The sequence below is a fragment of the Denticeps clupeoides genome, chromosome 2 (genome assembly GCF_900700375.1).
Source record: "Denticeps clupeoides chromosome 2, fDenClu1.1, whole genome shotgun sequence".
Classification (NCBI taxonomy): domain Eukaryota; kingdom Metazoa; phylum Chordata; class Actinopteri; order Clupeiformes; family Denticipitidae; genus Denticeps; species Denticeps clupeoides.
Genome location: NC_041708.1, coordinates 32,848,148 through 32,869,922, shown reverse-complemented (window position 1 = coordinate 32,869,922; position 21,775 = coordinate 32,848,148). Strand labels below are relative to the sequence as shown.

Sequence of the window (21,775 nt, the reverse complement as noted above, 5' to 3'; positions counted from 1 at the left end):
TTTTTTACTTTTAACTATGATGTGAAAATGTGAAGTTGAATCCATGTTTTAATTGAATACGGTGTCACAGTACAGATGAAGGAGCAGGTACTGCAGTACAACATAAGTGAAAGATTTTTAATAAAAGGAGTATCGGCTGATAACATACAATCAGGAGAGTAAAGGAAACCAAAAAGCAACAGGGACATGAGACATCAGCTCAGATATAAAGTGTCACCCAGTCTTAATAGACAGGACCTTGGGTATTCAGGACCCAACAAAGCTGTCTATAGGCTTCACCTGGCTGGTCTAGGGACACCAAGGCATGACTTGCATTTCTATCAAAGCAAAGCCTTCTTTAGCCATTTAGCAGTTGAACAGGAAAGTACCCTGACAATTTTCACAGCAATTTATTTTTCTATCCTAGTTTTACAAGAACACCAACCCATCAACCGAACTAGCAATCACGAAAAACGGTGTGTGTGCCCCCGGTAACCTCCTTGTTCGGTTTATCCCCCAGTAGCCAGGCACATGCAAATGAACCTGCCCTATTCTGATTCAATGACCCATTCCACGTGCTTTTTTCCAATTCCAGTGGTGGCCAAACATGATTAAATCGAGGTTAAATTCATGTTTTCAATTTAGTCACTTTCAGTCAATTTGAGAGAATCTAGCAAAAATTCATCATTCTTGATAAACAACTGTATTGAACTTAACTAAATCGCACTTACAAAAGAAACATTTATCAATTGTATTACATTTACCACATTGTGCAAATTCAAAGACCCCCATTGCCATTTTTTCAGTGCATCATCTTTTCCCTTTGTAATGTTAGCTGATTTAACACACCGAGAATTAAAAAAAAAAATATTTATTATTCAGTATTTTATGAATGCAGTAACAACATGGAAAGAATAAGATCAATTAATTCCACTTGGATCTCTGACTCTGGCAGTCAGATATTTAATTGCCAGTTTTGAGATCTAAGGTCTCAATGAGAGAGAATGAAAAAAAGCACTGCCTAATATTTGGTTGGATCATTCCTTTCTTTGATTAGAGCATGAATTCACCATGGTATTGTTACAGTAAACTTTTGCTCAACATTTATTTCTTGTCCAGGGACTTTGTAAGGATAATGGTATTGTTGAACCACCGTGTAAAGTGTCCTCCACTGTAACCCGAAGAGCCTCACCGGGCTTCAGGTCAGGACAAACAGTGATATAGTGCATGAGGAAATGCATTTACCTTCTTTTTTAAAATGAGTTCACACGTCTGCTTTCTAAGATAGTTTCCCAGCCATATTTTCTCCATTCACAGCATCTGTGAAGATTAAATAACAAGTTGCCAACTGAAGCATATTAATCACCAAATGAACTAAATCGTTTAAGCCCAGGTGGTGACTGCAGGACAGTGGAATTAGAAATTCTGGCAAAATCATTGATCTTTAGTAGCAGGCTCTCAGTTCACAGAGCCTTGACCGAAGAGGAAACTCTCAGTCTATTGAAATGACCTTGGCACCCAACTAGCCATGTAACATCCAATGATGGATTTTCATTTATTCACAGGATCCTTCCCAGTATTCTAATAGCAAATAGAAAAAATCTCTCTGGGGCCAACATTTGATGCACTCTAGATGTTTTCCAAGGTACGTGTAATAAATCTTGTCAAATAATAGCCACATTGTTGGAGCTTGTCATTTAATGATATTTTCACAACCTTTAGAAAAGAAAAAAGAACAAAGGCGAACCCCTGAGGTCTTTTCTTTTTTGAGACAGAGGGTCTCAAGTCCTGAAAAATTTATTTGCAGCCTGGCACGGACTAGGTAGTGACGCAGGTCACCAGTCAGGGCTCAGACTGTGGTCTGGTGCCCAGCCAGCTTGACTGCAGGACCTCTGCACTGTGGTTTTATAGAGTTTACACAGAAAAAAAGTATGCTGCCAGAGAAACAGGGGATAAACACTTTTCTACTTTGTGTCACTAAGTTTGGTGAAACTGGATAAATAACACTCAGACTGACCTTCACAAATTGATCTGTTGCGGGGGGAAATGCATTATGCACTGAAACACCATTTCAGGGCAGCTAGGTAATGTTTCTGGGAGAACTGGGTTTCATTCCCAGGCTGGATGTTCTCAGCAGGCATTACACAGGAGCTTTGGCTTTCTCATAAAGATATTTAGGCAAAAACCAGACATTTTCATACGGGGAAAATGATTTCTTAAAGAAATTTAATTTAGCCAGTGAGAGAAAAGTGAAGTCACAAAATGGATGGAGGAAATAATATTTATTCATTCCACAGAACTTTATTTGAATGAGATTTGTCTCTAAACTGTCTGATCATTATTTTCATCCCTGCACATCTGTGGATTTTTTCTTATGTGATCTTTATATGCTCCCTGGGATGCACGAGCAGGAGCACCATCTGCATTGCACAGCATTGTACAGCTGATGGGAACATAAAGAGGAAGATGCTGGCAGATCATCCCGCTACAGCTGTCCTTTCCGCTCTGAGACCCCCCTCTGGCATGCACTAACACCTTCAAACACACACACACACACACACCCAAGGCCTGAGCGCTGATGCTATGATACACAGCCTGACCTCTTGTGTGCATTTTACAGTTCATAGAGTATTTACATATTCACACAAACACACATCTTTCTTAAAAAACATACACATTTTTTCTTTTTTAGGTAATTCTGCTATGATGGTCTATAGCTGACGATTCTGGCACAGGAGATTTTTAAGACAAGAGGCTTCCCAAAACAACACAAGCAGCTAAACGAGAAACAGCAATTTGTATTCACATTAAATTCTGAATTTAAAAGTAACAATGTTGTATATTCAAGTAGAGAAACAAAACCAGCAAAAAGGATTTGCTTTGTTAGATACACAGTTGTAAGGCAATTTTGCAAGCAGATCTTTCTTCACAAAGAAAAGTCTCTGTCCATGTTCTTTTCTCTAACAAAAAACTGTAAGTCCTTAATGTCGTAGACATTCATTTGTTTAAGAGGGTTCTCTAGGGTTTGTTGAGATGAGAAAAAAAAGACAAATTAAATATGGAGGAGGGGAATGGACCAAATTGCAAGAGGAGAAAATTGATTTAGGTGAACCAGTAACCTGCACAACAGATGGGCTGGCAAAATGAATGCTAATCAGTGACCAGCAGGAAGCACTTGGAGAACCTGTTTGAGGAAGAGGAAGTGGTGCTTGAACCCTGTCTCATACAGCCAAAAAAAAAAAATCATTGAAAGATGTGAAGATTTCATTCTGATCCTGGAGTTGTCCTCTTGGCAGCTCTTCTTCCCTCCACCGTAGAGTGTGTGGTCTGCTTCCCATCTTCTTTTCTCATTAAAAGCGGTGAGATGTGTGGGCTGCAGGAAAATTAGTTTAGAAGAAAAAACTTTAGAGGTCCACTGGAAACCAGGGCTTATCCATGTTCATTAGTACACCCCCTGAGGAGAAGATGAATTACCTGTCTTCCCATGATTTACTGAGCCTGGCCTACACCCTTCGCATCTCCTTTTTATCAGCTTTCATCTTTCTGCTCATGCCTGCATCCAGGTGAGATTTACAGTCGGTGGCTTCCCTTGTGTACCTAGCTGTACATGTATCTTAACTCCAAGAACTCCAAGATTGGGACAAAAATAGAATCCGCACCCACTATTTTTAAATATCTTGATTAGAATATTGAAAGTGAAGTGATTGTCATTGTGAAACACATCGCAGCGCATGGTGCACAACGAAATGTGTCCTCTGCATTTAACCCATCACCCTTGGTGAGCAGTGGGCAGCCATGACAGGCGGGGACGGTGCTTTTCTCAGTGGCACCAACAACCTTCTGATTACAGGGCCATTTACTTACCCGCAAGGCCACTGCTGCCCCACCATATTGATGCAGAAATAATTTTATGAAGTTTGAGATTTCACTGGATTTCAATTATCCGACATTTAAAAGAGACATATTTCACTTAATGTAGTTGTCCTGCCATTTAATGTCTAATAATGGCTTCTACAAGGGGGCAGCATAGATCATGCAGCAGCATCTAGTGGTACTTTCTTATACAACCTTAAAATCCTAGAAGCCTTCCCAACTTAAATCATTTTATTTACCTGTTTTTTAAATTGATGTGTTGTATTTACCAAAATGACCTGAATATTCAGTATAATATGACTCCCTTTAACACACATTTTGAGCTTTTTAAAAAATCTTTTATGCAGTATGGCATTCCTAAAAATGTTTATTCAGAACATTTCTGTATGAAAAAGGTACTGATCACAAGATGAACATTCAAATATAAAGTGAATGTATGAGACCATGCTGTGCAGTAATGGTTGTCACTTACAGGTTGACTGGGTGTTGAAAACCAGCTGTGAACCATCCAACTGCAAGCCGGTCATTATACGTTCTCAATTTAATTTTATTCAGACCACATTTGGAAACTTATTTCTTCCAGCAAAACTACCCCAAGCAACAGCAGTTCACCTTGAGCTGTTGAGTAAGCCTGACACAGACATTCGTGTAAATAAAAAGATGATATTTTGTTATTAATAGTGGACCTACTGGACCCACAGCATGAGCATCCAGGGTGTGTTCACTCTTTACCATCAACCCCCACCACCACCACAGGGCTCAACCTCAGACTGCTGAGAAATTACTCAGAGACCCATCCCATGGGATCATTGTTTTTTGTGTAAATATGGGTGTTCATAAACATTGATTTTTTTTGGTATTGATCTACTGCACATATACTGTACTCCCAGAGGTCTGGATGGCTCCAAGAAAAGCTTGACAGAATCATTTTTTTTCTTTCATGTCATCAGTCCTTCAGCCATCCATCATGGTCCTTCATGTCCTCACTTGAGCGGCCCGAGGATGCTGATGGGGATGAAGATGAAGGGGAACGCGGTCATTCATTCTGATCGCCCATTTGCCTCTGCCTCCGGCCTCCCCTCCGTTCCTCTCATACATTTTAAATGACTTCCAGGGACTTTGACTTTACTCCGGTGTGACCGTCAGTGGCCACACAGGAGAACCGTCAGCATGGGCAATCAGGGAGGCTGCTGATGAATGGTAGTGCGATGACAGCGAAGAGCTTCCATCATTGGGGCCCTCCGTGGGGATGGACACTTCCCTTGCATCCAATTCCGCCCTCAGACCCAGAACCGTTCCGGTCCCAACACACTGATGCAATCTGCTCGCCGACAAAATCCTGCGCTATCGCCCCCTGCTAAAATATCCCGAGTCCCTTGATTTTGAGCTCAAGCATTTCCCACATCCCCGGTAAAAATAGCAGCAGAGTAGCCAACTCGATCTCTCTTACTTTCTGTTTCCCCTCAAAGACTCCCAGTTTTATGTAGGGAGCTACAGGGGAATTTTAACTCGGTTCAATTTGCTCCTGGCGTCTCCCCCTATCATTTCTCTGGGCGAAGCAAACGTTCTGCAGGCTAAAGATGTATTAAAAGTTTACTTTTTTATCTGAACCAAAATTGATTTATTGGGAAAGCGGTGGCTCCGCAAGGGGAGGCGGTGGGCGGCAAAGAAAAGTCACAGCGGATAATAAAATAAAAAACACACACTCCCCTGGAATCTGTCGCTCAAATAAAAGAAGATAATTAAACTTGTTTCCCCTCCCAGGACGAGGGTGAATAAAGGCTCATAGCCTGGGGCCGCACAGATCCCCTGCAGTGGAGCAAACGTCCTACCTGGTGGGCGGTGACCTGTTCTCCAGGCCACAGAAATTACGACAACCGCAGGTCGTTTTTCAGGGAGGAAGTGGGGTGGGAACTGGAAAAATTGTCTTTGTCTATGAAGAAGTGGGAAAAGAAAAACCACTCCTCGGTAGAACAGAGATCAAGGGGCCGTTGTGCTGCGTGCGTGCTTCCCGGAGAAAAGAGGGAAAAAAGGGAATTCATCCATCTGTTGCCCAGAGAGTTGCAAATGACACACACGGCCTGTTCTCTCTCTCTCTCTCTCTCTCTCACACACACAAACACACACGTACAGCCTGGGCATATTAACTCCCACTTCAGTGGTGCAGCTGCTTGTGAGAAATATGACATAAATACTGCATGAGCAGAGAATACGTGTCATCGCCTGCAGTCCACACACCCATCGCTCACGGTCACCTTTTTCACTTTTGGAACCTCCTTGCCACTTCACAATCTTCACGATGAGAGATGAACACTTTGGAGTTTGTAAAACCAGTACAACTCGTGTGATTGATTTTCGCTTTTCTGACGCTCCTATATTTTGTTTGCTACTGATGACAAAATTACACGAGTTTGACCCAGAACAGATGGTTTCACAGATTAGCCTGCCGCCTTGCGACAAGCACATTAATTCTGAATGGTGATTAAAAATATACACTACCTGTATATTTTACCATTTTATATCGTTTTGATTGGCAGGTTCTGAATATTGCTTTGGCCATCATGTTTAATCCCAGAGCTGCATTAAATGCTGCATGAATTGATGCTTCTAGACGTGTTAACAAGTTCCATGAAGATTGTTAGTATTTCCTTTCCTACCTTGACAGCTTCTAGGATATGCTGATAGCCATAACTGACAATTTCCTTGATGGTGCACAAGGATCTGAACAGACATTAGTCAAGGTCAAACTTAAAGGGGTGCCTGTTTTTATTTATGGCCTCATGTGATATGTAAAGGATTATGAAAAATAACAGACAATAGACAATAAGCTGGTCACATATGCTGTTAAAATAGTACTTTGTTGAAATACCTTTTTTTCAGTGAAAGTAAAGTGATTGTCATTGCAAAATACTGCAGCACAGCACAAAGTGCACACCATGAAATGTGTTCTCTGGCAATCTTTCAATTACAGTGCCACTTCCTTACCTGCTAGGTGTGTGTGTGTGTGTGTGTGTGTGTGTGTGTGTGTGTGTGTGTGTGTGTGTGTGTGTGTGTGTGTGTGTAATTTGTTCTCTGTGTGAGCTCATGCGCAGGTAACCTGAGCAAAATTTTCATCCTTGAGGCGATGAATGAAGCTAAGAAGCTGGTGGTTGACTAATAGCTATTGTGATAATCATAATTCACACTTTGTTATTCACCTGCTACCTGCTAGACCACCAGTGCCTTTATGACTTGTTGAATTTCAGTATTGAATAGCTGTTGAAGGACAAGATAATTTCGCACACTTTGAATGAACAGATCACATCCTGAAGCATCCAGCACAACCATCAGAGCTTAAATAAATGCAGCCTGAGCATAGAAAAGGAATGGATGGATGCAGAGGTGAAATTGAATTACTTTCACGGAAAAACACTCCACCACTAATAAACACTTTAAAATGTCAAAGTTTCTCTGAAAACACCAATTTGTTCCGAACATCCTCCCAGAGGAACAGAATGCTCAATGTTACCTGGGTGTCTCTGAGGGGAAATGGATTTACCATTGACGCTGATTGCTGCTGAACCCTTTCAGGCAAAGTTTTTCATTCCGATCCCTGAATTTAAAGAAATCTCACACAATGTTAGCCAGAAAGCAACTCTTTTTATTTCAAAAGATGAAAACTACTGAAAACAACTGCTGATGTCTAAATTTGCCTTTTCCCCGTCCCAGAGAAGTGTCATTTTAAGGACCATAGAGACAGGCAAAGAAAAGAACCAAGATTGCCCAAGTCAGCATCCGTTTAAAGACTTCTGTTAGCATTGCTCTGTCAGGTGGAAAAATGTTTTCTCCATTTTTTGTTGACTCCTGAGCCAAGGCCAGCTAACAGCAGGAGGTGTGAAGACACTCTAACTGGAAAAAATAGCAGTCAATACCTGAGAGAATAGAAATCCAATGACCACTCGGATATTTAGAATAACCTTGATGGAAGGTGTAAGCCCTGGCACCATCGGTACCGTATATCTCACCAAAATAACACTCATGGGTCACTTTTCACTCCACTCTGGGTTTCCAAGCTGTTGGCTTTGCCAAACCTCTAAGAGAGGACAAAAGGTCTCCAAGTGTCCATAAATATCTCTTATCTCCAAGTGCAGGGACGCATCAATCATTGCTGTTAGATTTCAAGTTACTGGCAGTTCATTAGTACAAATCACAGTTTGATGTTTTCCAGCAAGTGTATTTTTAACCACAGAGAAACTTAATTGCACATTAATGTTTAATCAAATGATACATGTGGCGAAATCTCCTTTCCCTTGACTGTACAAGATAAATGATGGCACATAATGAAGGCTAACAAGATAAACACCAAAATAGTTCCAGGCTGACAGGGAAATAAGAGCCATCCATCAAATGAAGGCTGCCTGGATGACCTGTCGCCATGGCGTCGAAGGACATTATGGGCTGTCCGCAGATGTTTCAGAAGCTCCACAAGTGGCGCTTGTCAGGTATCAAATCTTGAGAATATCAAAACAGCCACTCCAACATGGCTTCTTCACAACATGCACTTTTTCACTATTATTATGTAAGGTGTTCAAAATGAACACATTCATTTTCGTGATTAATTTATGGCTATTTGTCATACATTTAATGCGGCTGTGTTTGGTTCACTTCCTGTAGATTCATCCAAGGCAGAGACAATTTGTGGATTGTCTCACATGGAAAGGCGATGAAAATATTACACAAAACCAGGTTCATAGTCAGTGTTGGGGAGTAACGGAATACATGTACGGGCGTTACGTATTTAGAATACAAAATATGAGTAACTGTATTTCGTTACAGTTACCATTTAAATGAGTGATAATCAGAACACAGTTCCTTTTTTTAAATAAATGGACTACACAGCGGTCTTTTCCTGTTTCATATGTTAGGCTATCCCCTCTCTATCTCCTTTCTCATATTGGTAATTCCGCGCTGCGTGGACCACGCATAACACAGGAGTTCTGTCGAAACATGTTGACTATCGAGTTGCGCTACCTACACCATGATCTTTATACTCCTACAGCGCACATGGACCGAGTGTGTGTAAGGTGACACGCCATCACCCGGTTTAACCTCGCCGCTCGGAGGGTCGCACGGGACAGAGATGGCTGTAATTGGCCGCTTTCCGCTGCAAGGAAGGTGCGGTCCAAATCAAAAAGATCCTTGTGCCAGTTTACTTTTTATTTTAACTAAGTGATGGAATATGTTGGTGACCAGTAAATACTTTTCAATGGCATATTTTATGTTTCTCTTCCACTTTTCAGCTTTATAAATAAAGAAATTGTTAAGGAAAAACAGGGTTTTTTTATTATCTGTGATTGCTACATTCATGTAGTTGTAAAAAGCATGACAATATATTAAGTAATCCAAAGTATTCAGAATACGTTACTCACATTGAGTAATTTAACGGAATACGTTACAAACTACATTTTGGGGCATGTATTCTGTAATCTGTAACGGAATGCATTTTAAAAGTAACCTTCCAAACACTGTTCATACTTATTATCTAAATCAGCCCTTAGCTGTAACATTTAAAAATAAAGTAATTCGTATGTATCAGTCAGATCACCAGATCACCTCCCGGTCTCACAGCCGCCGCGCCAAGGCCTGGTGCCCACAGTAATGATCACCAGGAGCATTCATGGCCAGTGCTCCTCCCTTTTTCAATTTTTTTCAAGTCACTCGAGATTGGTCAAGTGCACGATACGTGTCTGTTCTGAGCAGGAGGGGGAGGGGCGGTGCTACAGGTTGTGCTTGACTTGGGTTTAGTCTTTAATCTTAAATCGTCTTTCTCTTGCAAAGGTTTTGTACCATGTGACATGGTGACTGGTGGTGACAATTGCATGCACAGAAAACAGGGAGGAATGAGATGTACATGACAAAATGAGTGAAGCAAGAAAACTGAGTAAAGTTTGGATACATTTCAATTACACCAATAATACAAAGGCAGAATGTAGAGCGTGCTAGGTTAAAATCTCAGATCAGACAGGCTCTACAAATGAATGATTATGGGAAATGGACCCATATTCAGACCGGTTGCCGGTTCTGAAGGTTGCCGGTTTCCAGATTGCCAAGGTGTCACTGAGCAAAGCACCGTCCCCACACGCTGCTCTCCGGGCACTTTTCATGGTTGCCACTGCTCACTAAGGGTGATGGTTAAAAGCAGTGGACACATTTTGTTGTGTCACCGTGTGCTGTGCTGCAGTGACAATCACTTCACTTTTAAATAACCTGCAACCATTGTTACAACTGAACATCCATCAGTGCAGTGGTAAAATAAAATAAAAAATATTGTATCTTTTATCAAATTGAGATGGTTTTGTTTTTGTACCTTAAATATTATTATTCTTTAATATGTTATAAACATATTTGTTTTTGTGTGTTACTCATTCATTGTTACTCATTCATTTCACTTATAATTTTACATTATTTTTGTAAATAAATAAATTTTAGCACCAAAAAAAATCTGACAAGCCACTTGAGAGGAGAAAGAGGTGAATCTTTTAAGTGAGCTGAGCTACAAGAGTCGGCTCTCTTAAAAAAAGCCAGAATTCCTATCACCAGTAACTACAGACTCTATTCCCATCCTGTGTGCCAATGCTGAATGGTCTCACAGTTTTAAACATGCCTTGCATCTAGTCAGAAGAATTAATCATGATTAATCCATTGCAACGTTTTTATAATACCATTATAATTTGTAATCAAATAACAGCCATTAAACTCTAGCACTTGCAGCACAACATCATGAAAAATTTAGAGCTGAGGGCGGAGTTAGGGTCTACAATGACACTTCGTCATGAAATGGTTGAACTTGCCCTTGATCGCGCTGGTGAGAACAGACCCCAGCCCTTTTTGTAATCATTAGCGACGACCTGCTTTCATCTGCTGGTGTATCTGTATTGACATGACAAACTCAGGATTTACTTGCACTGATAACAGTGACGCGAGAGCTTTGCGTATCAGTAAATCTGCTCAGTTTAGGTTTTCAGCCTGTACGTGTACCTCCACCCAGGAGAAAAACTGTGAAAGTGATAATGGTGAGAAAGAAAGGGTGGGGGGTGGAGAGGGAGGATAGAGTTCCATACCATTAATCATCTCAAAAAGCTCATGCATAAACACAACACTGTATTTACACTTAAAATTGAAGCAGTGTAGGTAGATACATACACTCACTGCCTCTTGAGGAGCAAGTCCATGCCCAGGAACAGGTTCATGCATCATGTCCACACATGCAGGTCTTATCTGCCCTTTGCTCCTTGTTTGCTGTCTGTTGTGATTCATGCAGGTAGAGCACAACAGGGGCTGAGCCCTAAATTCCTGAGTCTCCTCACCTGAAGAAAAGCTCAGACAGGCCTGCACGGCCCTGTCTGATGGCCTGAAAGTTATTCAAACCCTATAGTGAAGAATTCATCAATGACACACCACAATGCTGCAGCCATTTGTTATGAGTGATTTCTGCCCCTGAAGATTCCACGTTTGCACTTATTTTACTCCTAACGAATGTCCCTGGAGGCTACTGGAGAGCCAATTGTACACCTCTGGCTGCAGGAGCAGACCAATGTTGAAATCGTGAGGCAATGAAGGGACCAAAAACAGAAGGTATGTGTAAAACATGAAAAAGGCCCACCAAAGATTAAGCATCTACACTCTCTGAAGCAGGTGCCTCCAACTCCAACAGTGCTGGAGGGAACCAGTTCAGCACAATCTTTCCTGCATCCATTGTCAATCTGATTTCAGAATAGGAACCTAAACCATTACTGTACCATAGGTTAAATTTCCTACTAAGACACTCAAGAGGGATTTCTCAGTTGACACAGTAAATAAAGCATAAAGAATTGAGCCCGTATCTACCAACAAATTGCATTTTTAGACATAAAAGAATAGATAAACCTTTCAAAGGAAAGTGAATAAATAACAATTTTGACAGCACTGTGCACCCCAAGAGGTGATAGCCAGTTATGGCTGTGGTGAGTTTGCCAAATATGCAAGCAGAAGCTTTACTGCTGTAATGTGACCCTCCTGTCAGTGATGTTGTAGGTAACAGGTCAGTTGTAAAGGTTGTGGAGAAGGACAACCAATATTGGATTTTTTACTACACAGTAAAAACTGCGTCACAATTTACACTTAAAGCGCTGATTTGAACTCCATTTCAGAAAACATTTGGTACCACTCAAAGTTATAGTAAAATTTACTCTATGGCCAGTGTTGACATTTCAGAATGAATCCATTCTAAATTTAGTGATAAATTATCAATGAAATGTGTATTTAACACAGGTTACTCCCACACTGTTAGAGTAATATGGTTCCACTTCAACTACAAATTAATAAGAACACTCTGATATATAGATTTTTTATTTCTCTGTTGTGTCTGAAAGTTGAGTCATGGCAACAGGAATTTCTTTCTTTAAGGTAGAGACGTTTGTCAATCTGAGGGAAGAATTCATCGTGATTAATCCATTACAACATTTTTATAATAACATTATAATAACATTTGTAATCAATTGACAGCCATTAAACACTAGCACTTGCAGCACAACATCATGAAAAATCTAAAGCTGAGGGCGGAGTTAAGGTCTAAAATGACACTTCGTCATGAAATGTTTGAACTTGCCCTTGATCGCGCTGATGAGAACAGACCCCAGCCCTTTTTGTAATCATTAGCGATAACCTGCTTTCATCTGCTGGTGTATCTGTATTGACATGACAAAGAGAGCCAATTGTATACCTCTGGCTGCAGGAATAGACCAATGTTGAAATCGTGAGGCAATGAAGGGACCAAACAAACAGAAGATGTGTGTAAAACTTGTTTATGGACTCCCCAAGACACACAAGGATGGAGCCCCACTCAGACCCATCGTCACTTATAACACTTATAACGTGGACATTGCTGGAGCTGAAACTGGATACAGATGAAACCATGGTATCCTTTGATGTCACATCATTTACATTTACATTTACATTTAAGGCATTTGGCAGACGCCCTTATCCAGAGCGACTTACAACGTGCTTAATTTACAATTGATGAAGAGATCAATTCCGGTTCACTAGGACCCCCAACTATGAATACATCTATCTTATTCACATCACTCTTCACCAGCATCCCCACCACGGCAGCCTTAACAGCTGTAAGAAGGAGACTGGAAGAAGATAGCACCCTCACCGCTAGAAGCAACCTCAACCCAGACCAGATCTGCCTGCTCCTGGACTTGTGCTTGAGCACCACTTATTTCACATACAAGGGTGACTTTTACAGACAGAGACATGGCTGTGCCATGGGCTTGCCTGTGTCACCTATTGTTGCCAACCTGTACATGGAAGAAGTGGAGGAGAAAGCACTCAACTCCTTCCCAGGGACGACACCAATCCACTGGTTCAGGTATGTGGCTGACACCTGGGTGAAGATCAAGAGCCAGGAAGTACAGGCCTTCACAGGTCACATGAACTCAGTGGACACAAACATACAATTCACCAGGGAGGACTCCAATAATAACCGTCTAGCCTTCCTGGACAGTGCGGTTATTGTTGGAACTGATAGAAAGCTGGACATAGATATTTACAGAAAACCGACCCACACTGACCAATATATATTGTTTGATTCACATCACCCACTACAATACAAACTACTTTCCTCAGATTGACAAAGTTCTGTGGATGCAGAATGAAACGTCTCTACCTTAAAGAAAGAAAGTCCAGTTGCCATGACTCAACTTCCAACATATTCACCTGGATGACTGAGAATCTTCACAGACATTTCCCTGTTGTCTTATTTTATTTTACATATTCAACATATGATGCTATATTACTAAATGTCTGCAATCAAAGCTGTATGATGTAGCATGTAGCTACACGATTATAACATTACACTGATGCGTAAATGCTGCCATTATGCCCTCACTTGCCATCAGTGATAAATAATATAGTATTGGAAAGGCAGATCAGTAGACTGGGTTGTCCATTTTAATTTGAACCTTACAAGCGCTTTCAAGACACGAGCAGCCAGTATTGCAACCATTTAAACCAGCAACCCCCCCCCCCAAGGCCCATCAATATACCCCACCTTCTGCCTCATGGTGGGTGAACGCCCGCTAACGCCTCTACTGAGCAGATATCTTCAAAATGCATGCTGGTACTAATCCACACTGTGTAGAGTTGAATCTTCACGGTGGGTCTGCAGATCTTTACGCTGACTTTTAACTCTGCAGTTAGAGTTGGTTTACTCCCCATAGAGTTGTAAATACTTCATCTTGGTTAAAATAGGTTTACTCTGAAATATTGACACATCATTTTTTACTGTGTACTGTTCAGTTCCAGCTGCCAAATCCATTCTGCACACACTGAAAAAAGGTTTTAAAAAATTAGCTAAAATTAGCAAATTAAGGCAAAAATTCTGAGCACCTCCAAAGAGAACAGAGATTGTGATGATTTTGAATGATTCCTGAATGGTCCTGTACCAAGCTGAGGACAGTATATCTAAGACCCTTCACTTAACAGGGCCTTACAAACAGCGGCAGCACCAAAATAAAGAAATCATTGCTGTTGTTAGATCCATAATTCGCTTAATCTTCTCAAAGCCAAGTTCCACAGCATGCAAATGAAGATGCATGCGCTGGCCTGCGACGTGACAGGTTAACAATAGATCATCATGACAATGGGCATCTGGACCATTTCCATGTGCTAAGCCTCTCAGGCAGCAAAGTTGCCCAGGTGAGTATTCACCAAGAATTGAATTTAACCAATTATTCCAGGCAGAAGAGGAGACCTTGGAGAATATTGGGTGTGCTTGATCAAACCATCTTCTCATAGGCACATACAGTAATCCTCATTATACCCTCTCCTGATTCTCCCGCTCCCTAATTAATGGCGGAGTGCGAGGACAGTGAGGACACTGCTGCTGTTTACTCAGCCTATCTGTCGGAGATAACTTTGAGCTGACAGAGTTGAATGGGGAAGACTGAGCAACTTTGGCAGCTTGCAAGAACTTTTCTGCTCATTTCATTTTTATTTTATTTAAAAAAAAAAAAACTGCCTGTTCCCAGGGATTCTGCTCGAGGATTGTCTGTATATTTCCAGGTGCACGAAAAAAAAAAGGGAAGAAACTAGGCTGACACACTTAATTTATTTTGGGGGGGATTCTCTTAATCAGGTAATTTGCAATGGAAGAAAAACTTGGCTCATATTTTTGGAGGATGTGATTGAAATTGTAAAAATCCTGTTATTAATTGAGTATGAAATGAGTTCATATTTTCCTCATTTGCCTGAAAAATCAAGGCCCCGCTGGCAGTGCCTTCCATGCAGAAGGGGGAGTGTAGCTTTAGCCGGGCTGACTGTGTGGGTGTAAGATAAGTGCAATTTGCTCTTCATTTACCACCTGAACTCAAGAAACCCTCCGGAGTGTTATTACTTTAACCTCTCCAAATGCTTCCTTAGACATATTTGAATGCAGTCATTGGATCAGCAGATATCTTCAAAAGCTCCTAATTATTATTTGCTTTGCATTTTAAATGTCCTGAATGGTAAAATGAACGGCATGGACATAAATAGCGACTGCACAATTCAATTTAATATTTGAGCATTAATTAGTCTCTGGCAGGCTCTGTCACTCTGTCCTCAAGGCTTGATTTTGGAGAGAGGAAACAGAAAGAGAGAGAGAGATGGCTTCCAGTGCTGACTATATTGAGACTGCGTCATTTTCTTAACTGTCAAACCCATTTTCTTCACTTATTACTTCTGAATATAAAAGTGTTTTTCTGTTGTTCTGAGTGCTGACAAGGCAGTTTTTCTAAACTTTATACCACTGTAAATTCATATCTCAAGTGAAATGATTGTCAGTGGCCTAGTCAAATGTAATCTGTGCAAACCCTATGACTCCTATATATAAAGTGAGTTTGGTACAAAAAGTAATATCAGCAATCTAATTCCTGTCACCATTATAATTGAATTCCTTGAGGTGTGTGAATATATACAAATTAGTACAGTGCAACTGAAAAACTGTACAATAAATTTGACCCACAGAGCTTTGAATAGCTTTTGAATCGATATCCAATCCAAAAAAGGTATGTATAAAAATAAAGCAACATAGACCAAGTAACAAAGGTATAGCATTTTAATAGCCATAGGTGACTATGAAGGTTATGCCTGGACTTAAGCATAACATATTATTAAGCTTTGTAAATAGAATGTTTTGGCACACAAATTATGAATTGTCAACATGTCATTGATACTGTCTGAAATCTACATTATGTATCAAATGGTGAGACAAAATAGTTGCAAAGTCCTAACATTTTGGAGCTATATTTGAACCATTGTGCCATGGCATTCATAATCAGGAAATCTTCCAAGCTGTTCGCTCAGTGTGCAGGAGAAGCCGTCTGTTGACCTTTAATAAGATACAGACACGAGGACAATGTTTCCCCCAGATATGCCTTTTATGCCTTTAATTAAACTCCTTGTTAACTCAGAGAAACGGTACCACTGGGGGGAAAAATTTAGCTTCTCTTTGACTGTAAAAACTCTACAACATGAAGAGGGCTCCACAGAACAATAAAGCCAGTCGCTACCATCATTTTGCACACTGCAGTTTTTAAGGCAACTGTTCTTTTCTCACAGCGTCTCACGAAGGTAGGTGCTGATGTCCAGACAAAATGTATTATAAAGTGTGATCTGTTATTTGTAGTCACTCCATGTGGGTCCATAAGAGGGAGCCATTGCATTGAATGTGGGTCCATAAGAGGGAGCCATTGGATTGAATGTCTTTTTGAGTACATGCAATAACTCGGCTGATGTTGTAGTGTCCAAAGGAAACTGGGCCAACTCCTCGCTCCTCCCCATTAAATCATGTACTGTCCATGCATGGAAGTTTCTATACATTAACCGGTGTCATGTTCTTCTGCAGCGTTCTTGTGAAAACCCGTTTAGAGTGACTTTTCCTAATTTGACGACGTCCTCCTGCCCACCTTGATTGAGGTGTTTGATTAGGTTCTTTTCGAAGCTGAGTGGGTGGTAGTGGCCCTGAGTGCACTGCCAGTTGTGTATGTCCTCAAAGTAGTGACACAGGTCCGATTTCCGATGCGAAGGAAGAAACTCATAAACGCTGATCCGGTCACAGAGGCTCAGCATCACAATAATTCCTTTGCAGGACACATTTCATCACATGAATGTCACCTTCATTAATTCAATTTCACTTTGAAATGCTGGATTTTTCAGGCAACTATTATAAATCCCAGCCAATTACCATGTCACTGGTAGCACAATCAATTAAACAGATATTAAACACATTTATTTTTGCGGTGAAATATAAAGCTCTTGTGGAACATGTTGAATTGTGCATTGGAGTGTGCGCTCACCCTGCATGCCAGAGGAAGGGGGGTTGGGCTGGATGGCTGTTGGAGAGTACTCCTGCAGTATGTCCCACAGTTCCCACTGCATGCTGGGACTCAGAATATAGAAAGGTTGCCGGGGGTGCAGTCTGTGGTAGTCCTGATAAGTCTCTGTGAAGTTAAAGTCAGGGTTCCTGTACCACTGCACAGCAGGGAAGGATTGCAGGAACCATTGTTTGTTCAATGTTAGAGGCACAGTAGGGATTATTCAAAATACATTGACCAGCACTATATGGTGGGTGATTTCTCACCTCATGCAGGTCTTTGGAGTAGGGTGCTGGGTCCCACATAATCAGAACACCAGTATTGAACAATGCATCTTGGAGAAATCTTGCCTTCTGTGTAACCATGAGCTTCATGGGAGGAAGTAGAAGACACAAATTCATACATGTAATGATGACCAAAAATGAACTTTTATGCTAGTTGCTAACTTTATTAACCTGAGAGTTCACGATACGTAGGGTTGTTTTACTCCCAACATCCCGGCTGTGACCTTCAGTGGGTGCCGCATTAAAGCGAAGAACAGCATCATGTGAGTCTTGAAATGGAGAAGATATGCATGTTCAGCAATTCTTTTTTTAACTTTGTAGCATTTTTGGCCAAAGTACAACTCACAAACTGTGGAAACATCAGAAACATTGAGCTTGGAAACATGAATCACTTGGTTGGTGCAGTACAAAAGTTCCTGTACAAAAAAAACTTCTCTTCTGTTCTTCTGTTATTCATTTATTTACAGCATTTACCAGACGCCCTTATCCAGAGCGACTTAGTAGTTACAGGGACAGTCCCCCCCTGGAGCAACTTAGGGTTAAGTGTCTTGGGGGACTCAATGGTAGTAAGCAGGGTTTGAACTTGGGTCTTCTGATCCATAGGTGAGTTACCCACCTCATCTGTCCTCTAATCAGCCCTGCTGAAATAATTCCAGCTTGTAAATGCAGAAAGGAATGGGCTCTACGGGAGAAGATTTATAAAGGGTTGTGCACTTCAGGATGCAGAGGGGATGAATACAAAAAAAAACAGCAATGAAGAGTGAATCAGTGATATGCTGGGGACGTCAATAGCTGAGGACACAGTCAATGGTAACTTTACAGAGAACGTGGAGAATGAACACAGCATATAGCACGAAGTACAGTAATTAGGGACAAAATATCAGAAAAGGTAAAGGGAAACACATCTACGAGTTAAAAAATTGGGTTGATCAGTCAAACTAAAAGATCAACTTTGAGATCATATCAGAATTTTAAATGTAGGTCTCTGTTTTATTTCAGCTCATTTGAAAAAGACGTTTGAACAAATTAAGAATTACAATTTGTATTACAAAGTCATCTCTGTAGGACAACATTTGTATTTGTGTGTAATTGCACCAGCAATGAGCCAAGGAAATGAGTGATGATCAAACGAGAAGCCATAATTAACAACATGAGTTGTCTGTAGCCCGTTCGTGTAGTTCTGGGCTCTGTACTTAAAGAGAAGTGCACGTTATTGGTGAGTTAGAGTGAATCTCACACATAAAATAAATGCAATGCAGCCGTGTTAATTATGTTCATTATGAATATTTTAGCATGTTAAACATTTACAAATTTGACACCTCCTAGGTAAATGTAATGTGTTCTATGGTTTTGGGTATTTTTGGTTGCTGGAACCACTGGAATTGAGGGGTTAATGCACTTTTCTGTAGAGCATTCAGTTCTACTGGTGCTTTATTGCCGCGGAGGAAGGACAAGAATGGTGCTGCATGCTTAGACACACAAATAAGATTTTTTTGAAGGCATGTATTTTCTTAATTAAATTCCCGAAAATTGACTACATTACCAATTTCCATTCCCAGTGAGGAGCGTCTCAGAGCACCCGATGACATTACAACAGCGCAGGTCTTCAGTGGGCCAAGTGTCTCTTCCAGTCCACGCGAGGGTAAACTTTTTTCCCACTGTTCTCCTGAAAAGGGCCCATCCCCAGCCTTGATCACCCGCAGGGGAACCCGGGCCCTCAACTCACACGTGATGTCAGCTCTCCCCAGAGACATGCTCCGCCCTTTCACAGCTGCGGCCACCTTGAACTGGTTCAGTGAGCTGTAATGCGTCACTGCTTCTTTCACTTCCTTCGATATACTTGCACCATCAGTAGGCTTCTTGGCATTGTGCGCGGTTCTCATCTGTCTCCACATCTCCTTTAATGCAGGCTTAGGTGTCAAGTTGAGGTTTAGTGAGAGATAAAAGATGCACGCTATGACGAAGCAGCAGAAAATAATGACAGAATACTTCGAGCAACATTGCGCAGGTATGGAAAGCAGTCCCACTCCAGACATCTCAAACCAATGGGAAACATTCGAAATGTGCCGCCAGGTTCTCTTGGTCCCAGTCTGCATTTTGCCTCAGCCTTCAGTTGGACATCCACAGCCTTGTCACGATGTGTTCACAGTGCTGATGGTTTCAACAAATAGCTTCTGCAGGATGAACCCTGCTCTTAGGACGGATCATGTGGTCATCTAATGAATTATTCATAACCAGGTTTCACTGCACAAGGCAGAATAGAGTGTGTTAGTCTCATACTTTTTTGGGTTACTTTTTGGATGTTGCTAGTCTGTTTACTATTCATTGAAACGCCTAATTGCATTGCCAATGATCACCTTAGATACAGCTGAGGTCATTTCACTGGCCAGCCACATAAAAGACTAGAGGTACGAAGGTAGAGAGAAATACCTGCAGAAGAATGGAAGAGTCTCACACCTGCGTACTGTCTAAAAAAAAAAACTCTCGTTGCTAAATACAATAGTCAATTATTAACCACTGCTGTTCACCGCACTTTTTAACGTGTTAACTTATCATCAGCCACCATGCCACCGTGCCACCGAGCACGTTCCGGCTTCGTGTCTGCCCGTAATGCAGAACTCTCCAGACGTTATGCAGACTTACTGATTCACATTCAAATACTTGCTTAGCTGGTGATGTAGAAAGGATTACTTACTGTTCTGAAGAAGACGTACCGCGTCGAGCACCAGACCTGGCTTTTCAACAAAAGAGTGTCGATGTGTGTTTCCTGTTAGAAGGGCTCCAGGAAACAGAACTGCAGTGCCACTTTTTTTCTGTTTTATCACATGTCTGAAAAATAAACCAACCTAGACCACAGACATTGTAGAAACCCTTCAGAGGCCTGACAGAATGACTCAATCTTCTTCTTCAAAAAATAATTGTATTAATCCAAATTTTTCATCCGGGTGTTAATTACAGATACGTCTTTCCAGACACTTCAAATTTAATCATGAATAGGATGGACAGCAATTTACTCAAAGTAGTTTGTGCCAACAACAGCGGTATAACCATGCCAGAGATATAATCAGGTTTGACAGTCCGTTATGTTACAGACAAGGGTGTCCAGGACGCAGCTCAATCCTGACCATATTCTTTTCACCGCAGTCTGACCCAAGAATAAAGAGAAATCGGGTAAGTGTTCGTCATTTACTTTTACTGCTTATGAACGCCTGTGTGATTTGGTAAGTTTTGCCTTTGCCTCTAACAAATGTTTGCTGGAGTATAAAGACTCTTTCGGTATGTCACTAGTCAAAGGACGTTGTACGTTTTGACAGTTGTCCCCAGGCTTTTTACACATTTTTGATTTTACATGAAAATCTCCCCTTTGATCTGAAAAGAAAACGGTTTAATCTCCTCAACAGGCAACCTTCATAGCTTTTCAAACTTCATAGCTTCATAGCTTTTCAAACAGACAGTGGTGCACTGCATATGGATAAGAGTAATGAAGACAAATATAATCCTACAGGAATTTCACTTGAGAGTAGAGCTATTCAAACAGTTCTAAAACCAACCTGAAGCAGGTGTTTATAGCCAGCTTCTCTGCAAACTTCACAGTGTAAATTTGAATGTTGTCTGATGTCATAATAATAAATTCATCTTTATGGCCAGACAAACAGACATTATTTTGGGAGCATTCAACTTTTTTTAAGGTTTATTGTCATAAAAATTTTAGTCTTCTTGCTCCAGGCAATTTCTTCTAATCTGGTTCACATGTTCATTCGGATTCCAAGATTTCAGGTTTCTTAAGATGAACTGATTCAGAACACCTCCAGAACACCTCAAAGGACTGTCTACATATTTGCTATGTTTGAAGATTAACTTATTGGATGAACTGATTAAATATTGGCGGTCAAAGCTCTAAATCACTGATGGTTGTCGTCACCTTTTCAGGCAAGTGACCTCTTAAAAGAAGCAACACATTAAATCCGTGGTACGTACTATTGCAACATTATAGAACTCGATAACTTTTTATCCCAGTCCAATCAGAATATGAACTGGTAATTAGAAGAACACATTTCTCTTCATCAACAATAAGTTAACAACAAGAAAAACATGTATCAAGCTGATTGATCCCATGATTGGGGATATGGGGGATACCGTCACTGGGGGGTGTTTGAAGGTTTTTGTGTAGGTGTCTCTGTTGTTTGTTTGTTTGTTTGTTTGTTTGTTTGTTTTTTGCGTGTTTAGCATATTCTTGTAAATATTTTGGGGTGTATATTTTGT

At 40.9% G+C, this 21,775-nt stretch overlaps 1 protein-coding gene across 4 annotated transcripts; it reads right to left on the bottom strand.

Annotated features, from left to right (window-relative positions):
- Positions 1-3,251: 3,251 nt before the first annotated feature.
- LOC114766574 (beta-galactoside alpha-2,6-sialyltransferase 1-like) lies at positions 3,252-20,306 on the bottom strand. 4 transcript variants are annotated; one of them, XM_028957473.1, is made up of 6 exons: positions 19,870-20,306; positions 19,056-19,756; positions 17,684-17,781; positions 17,495-17,596; positions 17,211-17,385; positions 3,252-3,352 (listed from the first exon to the last, which is right to left on the bottom strand). In XM_028957473.1, the coding sequence occupies exons 2-6, from the start codon at positions 19,606-19,608 to the stop codon at positions 3,330-3,332; spliced, it is 951 nt and encodes a 316-aa protein (XP_028813306.1). In that variant the 5' UTR covers positions 19,609-19,756; positions 19,870-20,306; the 3' UTR covers positions 3,252-3,329. The 4 variants fall into 4 exon arrangements, with proteins under 4 accessions (XP_028813306.1, XP_028813286.1, XP_028813297.1 ...); XM_028957453.1 differs by lacking the exon at positions 3,252-3,352 and adding an exon at positions 15,956-16,994; XM_028957464.1 differs by lacking the exon at positions 3,252-3,352 and adding an exon at positions 15,956-16,994 and having other exon boundaries at positions 20,208-20,249.
- Between the last annotated feature and the right edge of the window lie 1,469 nt (positions 20,307-21,775).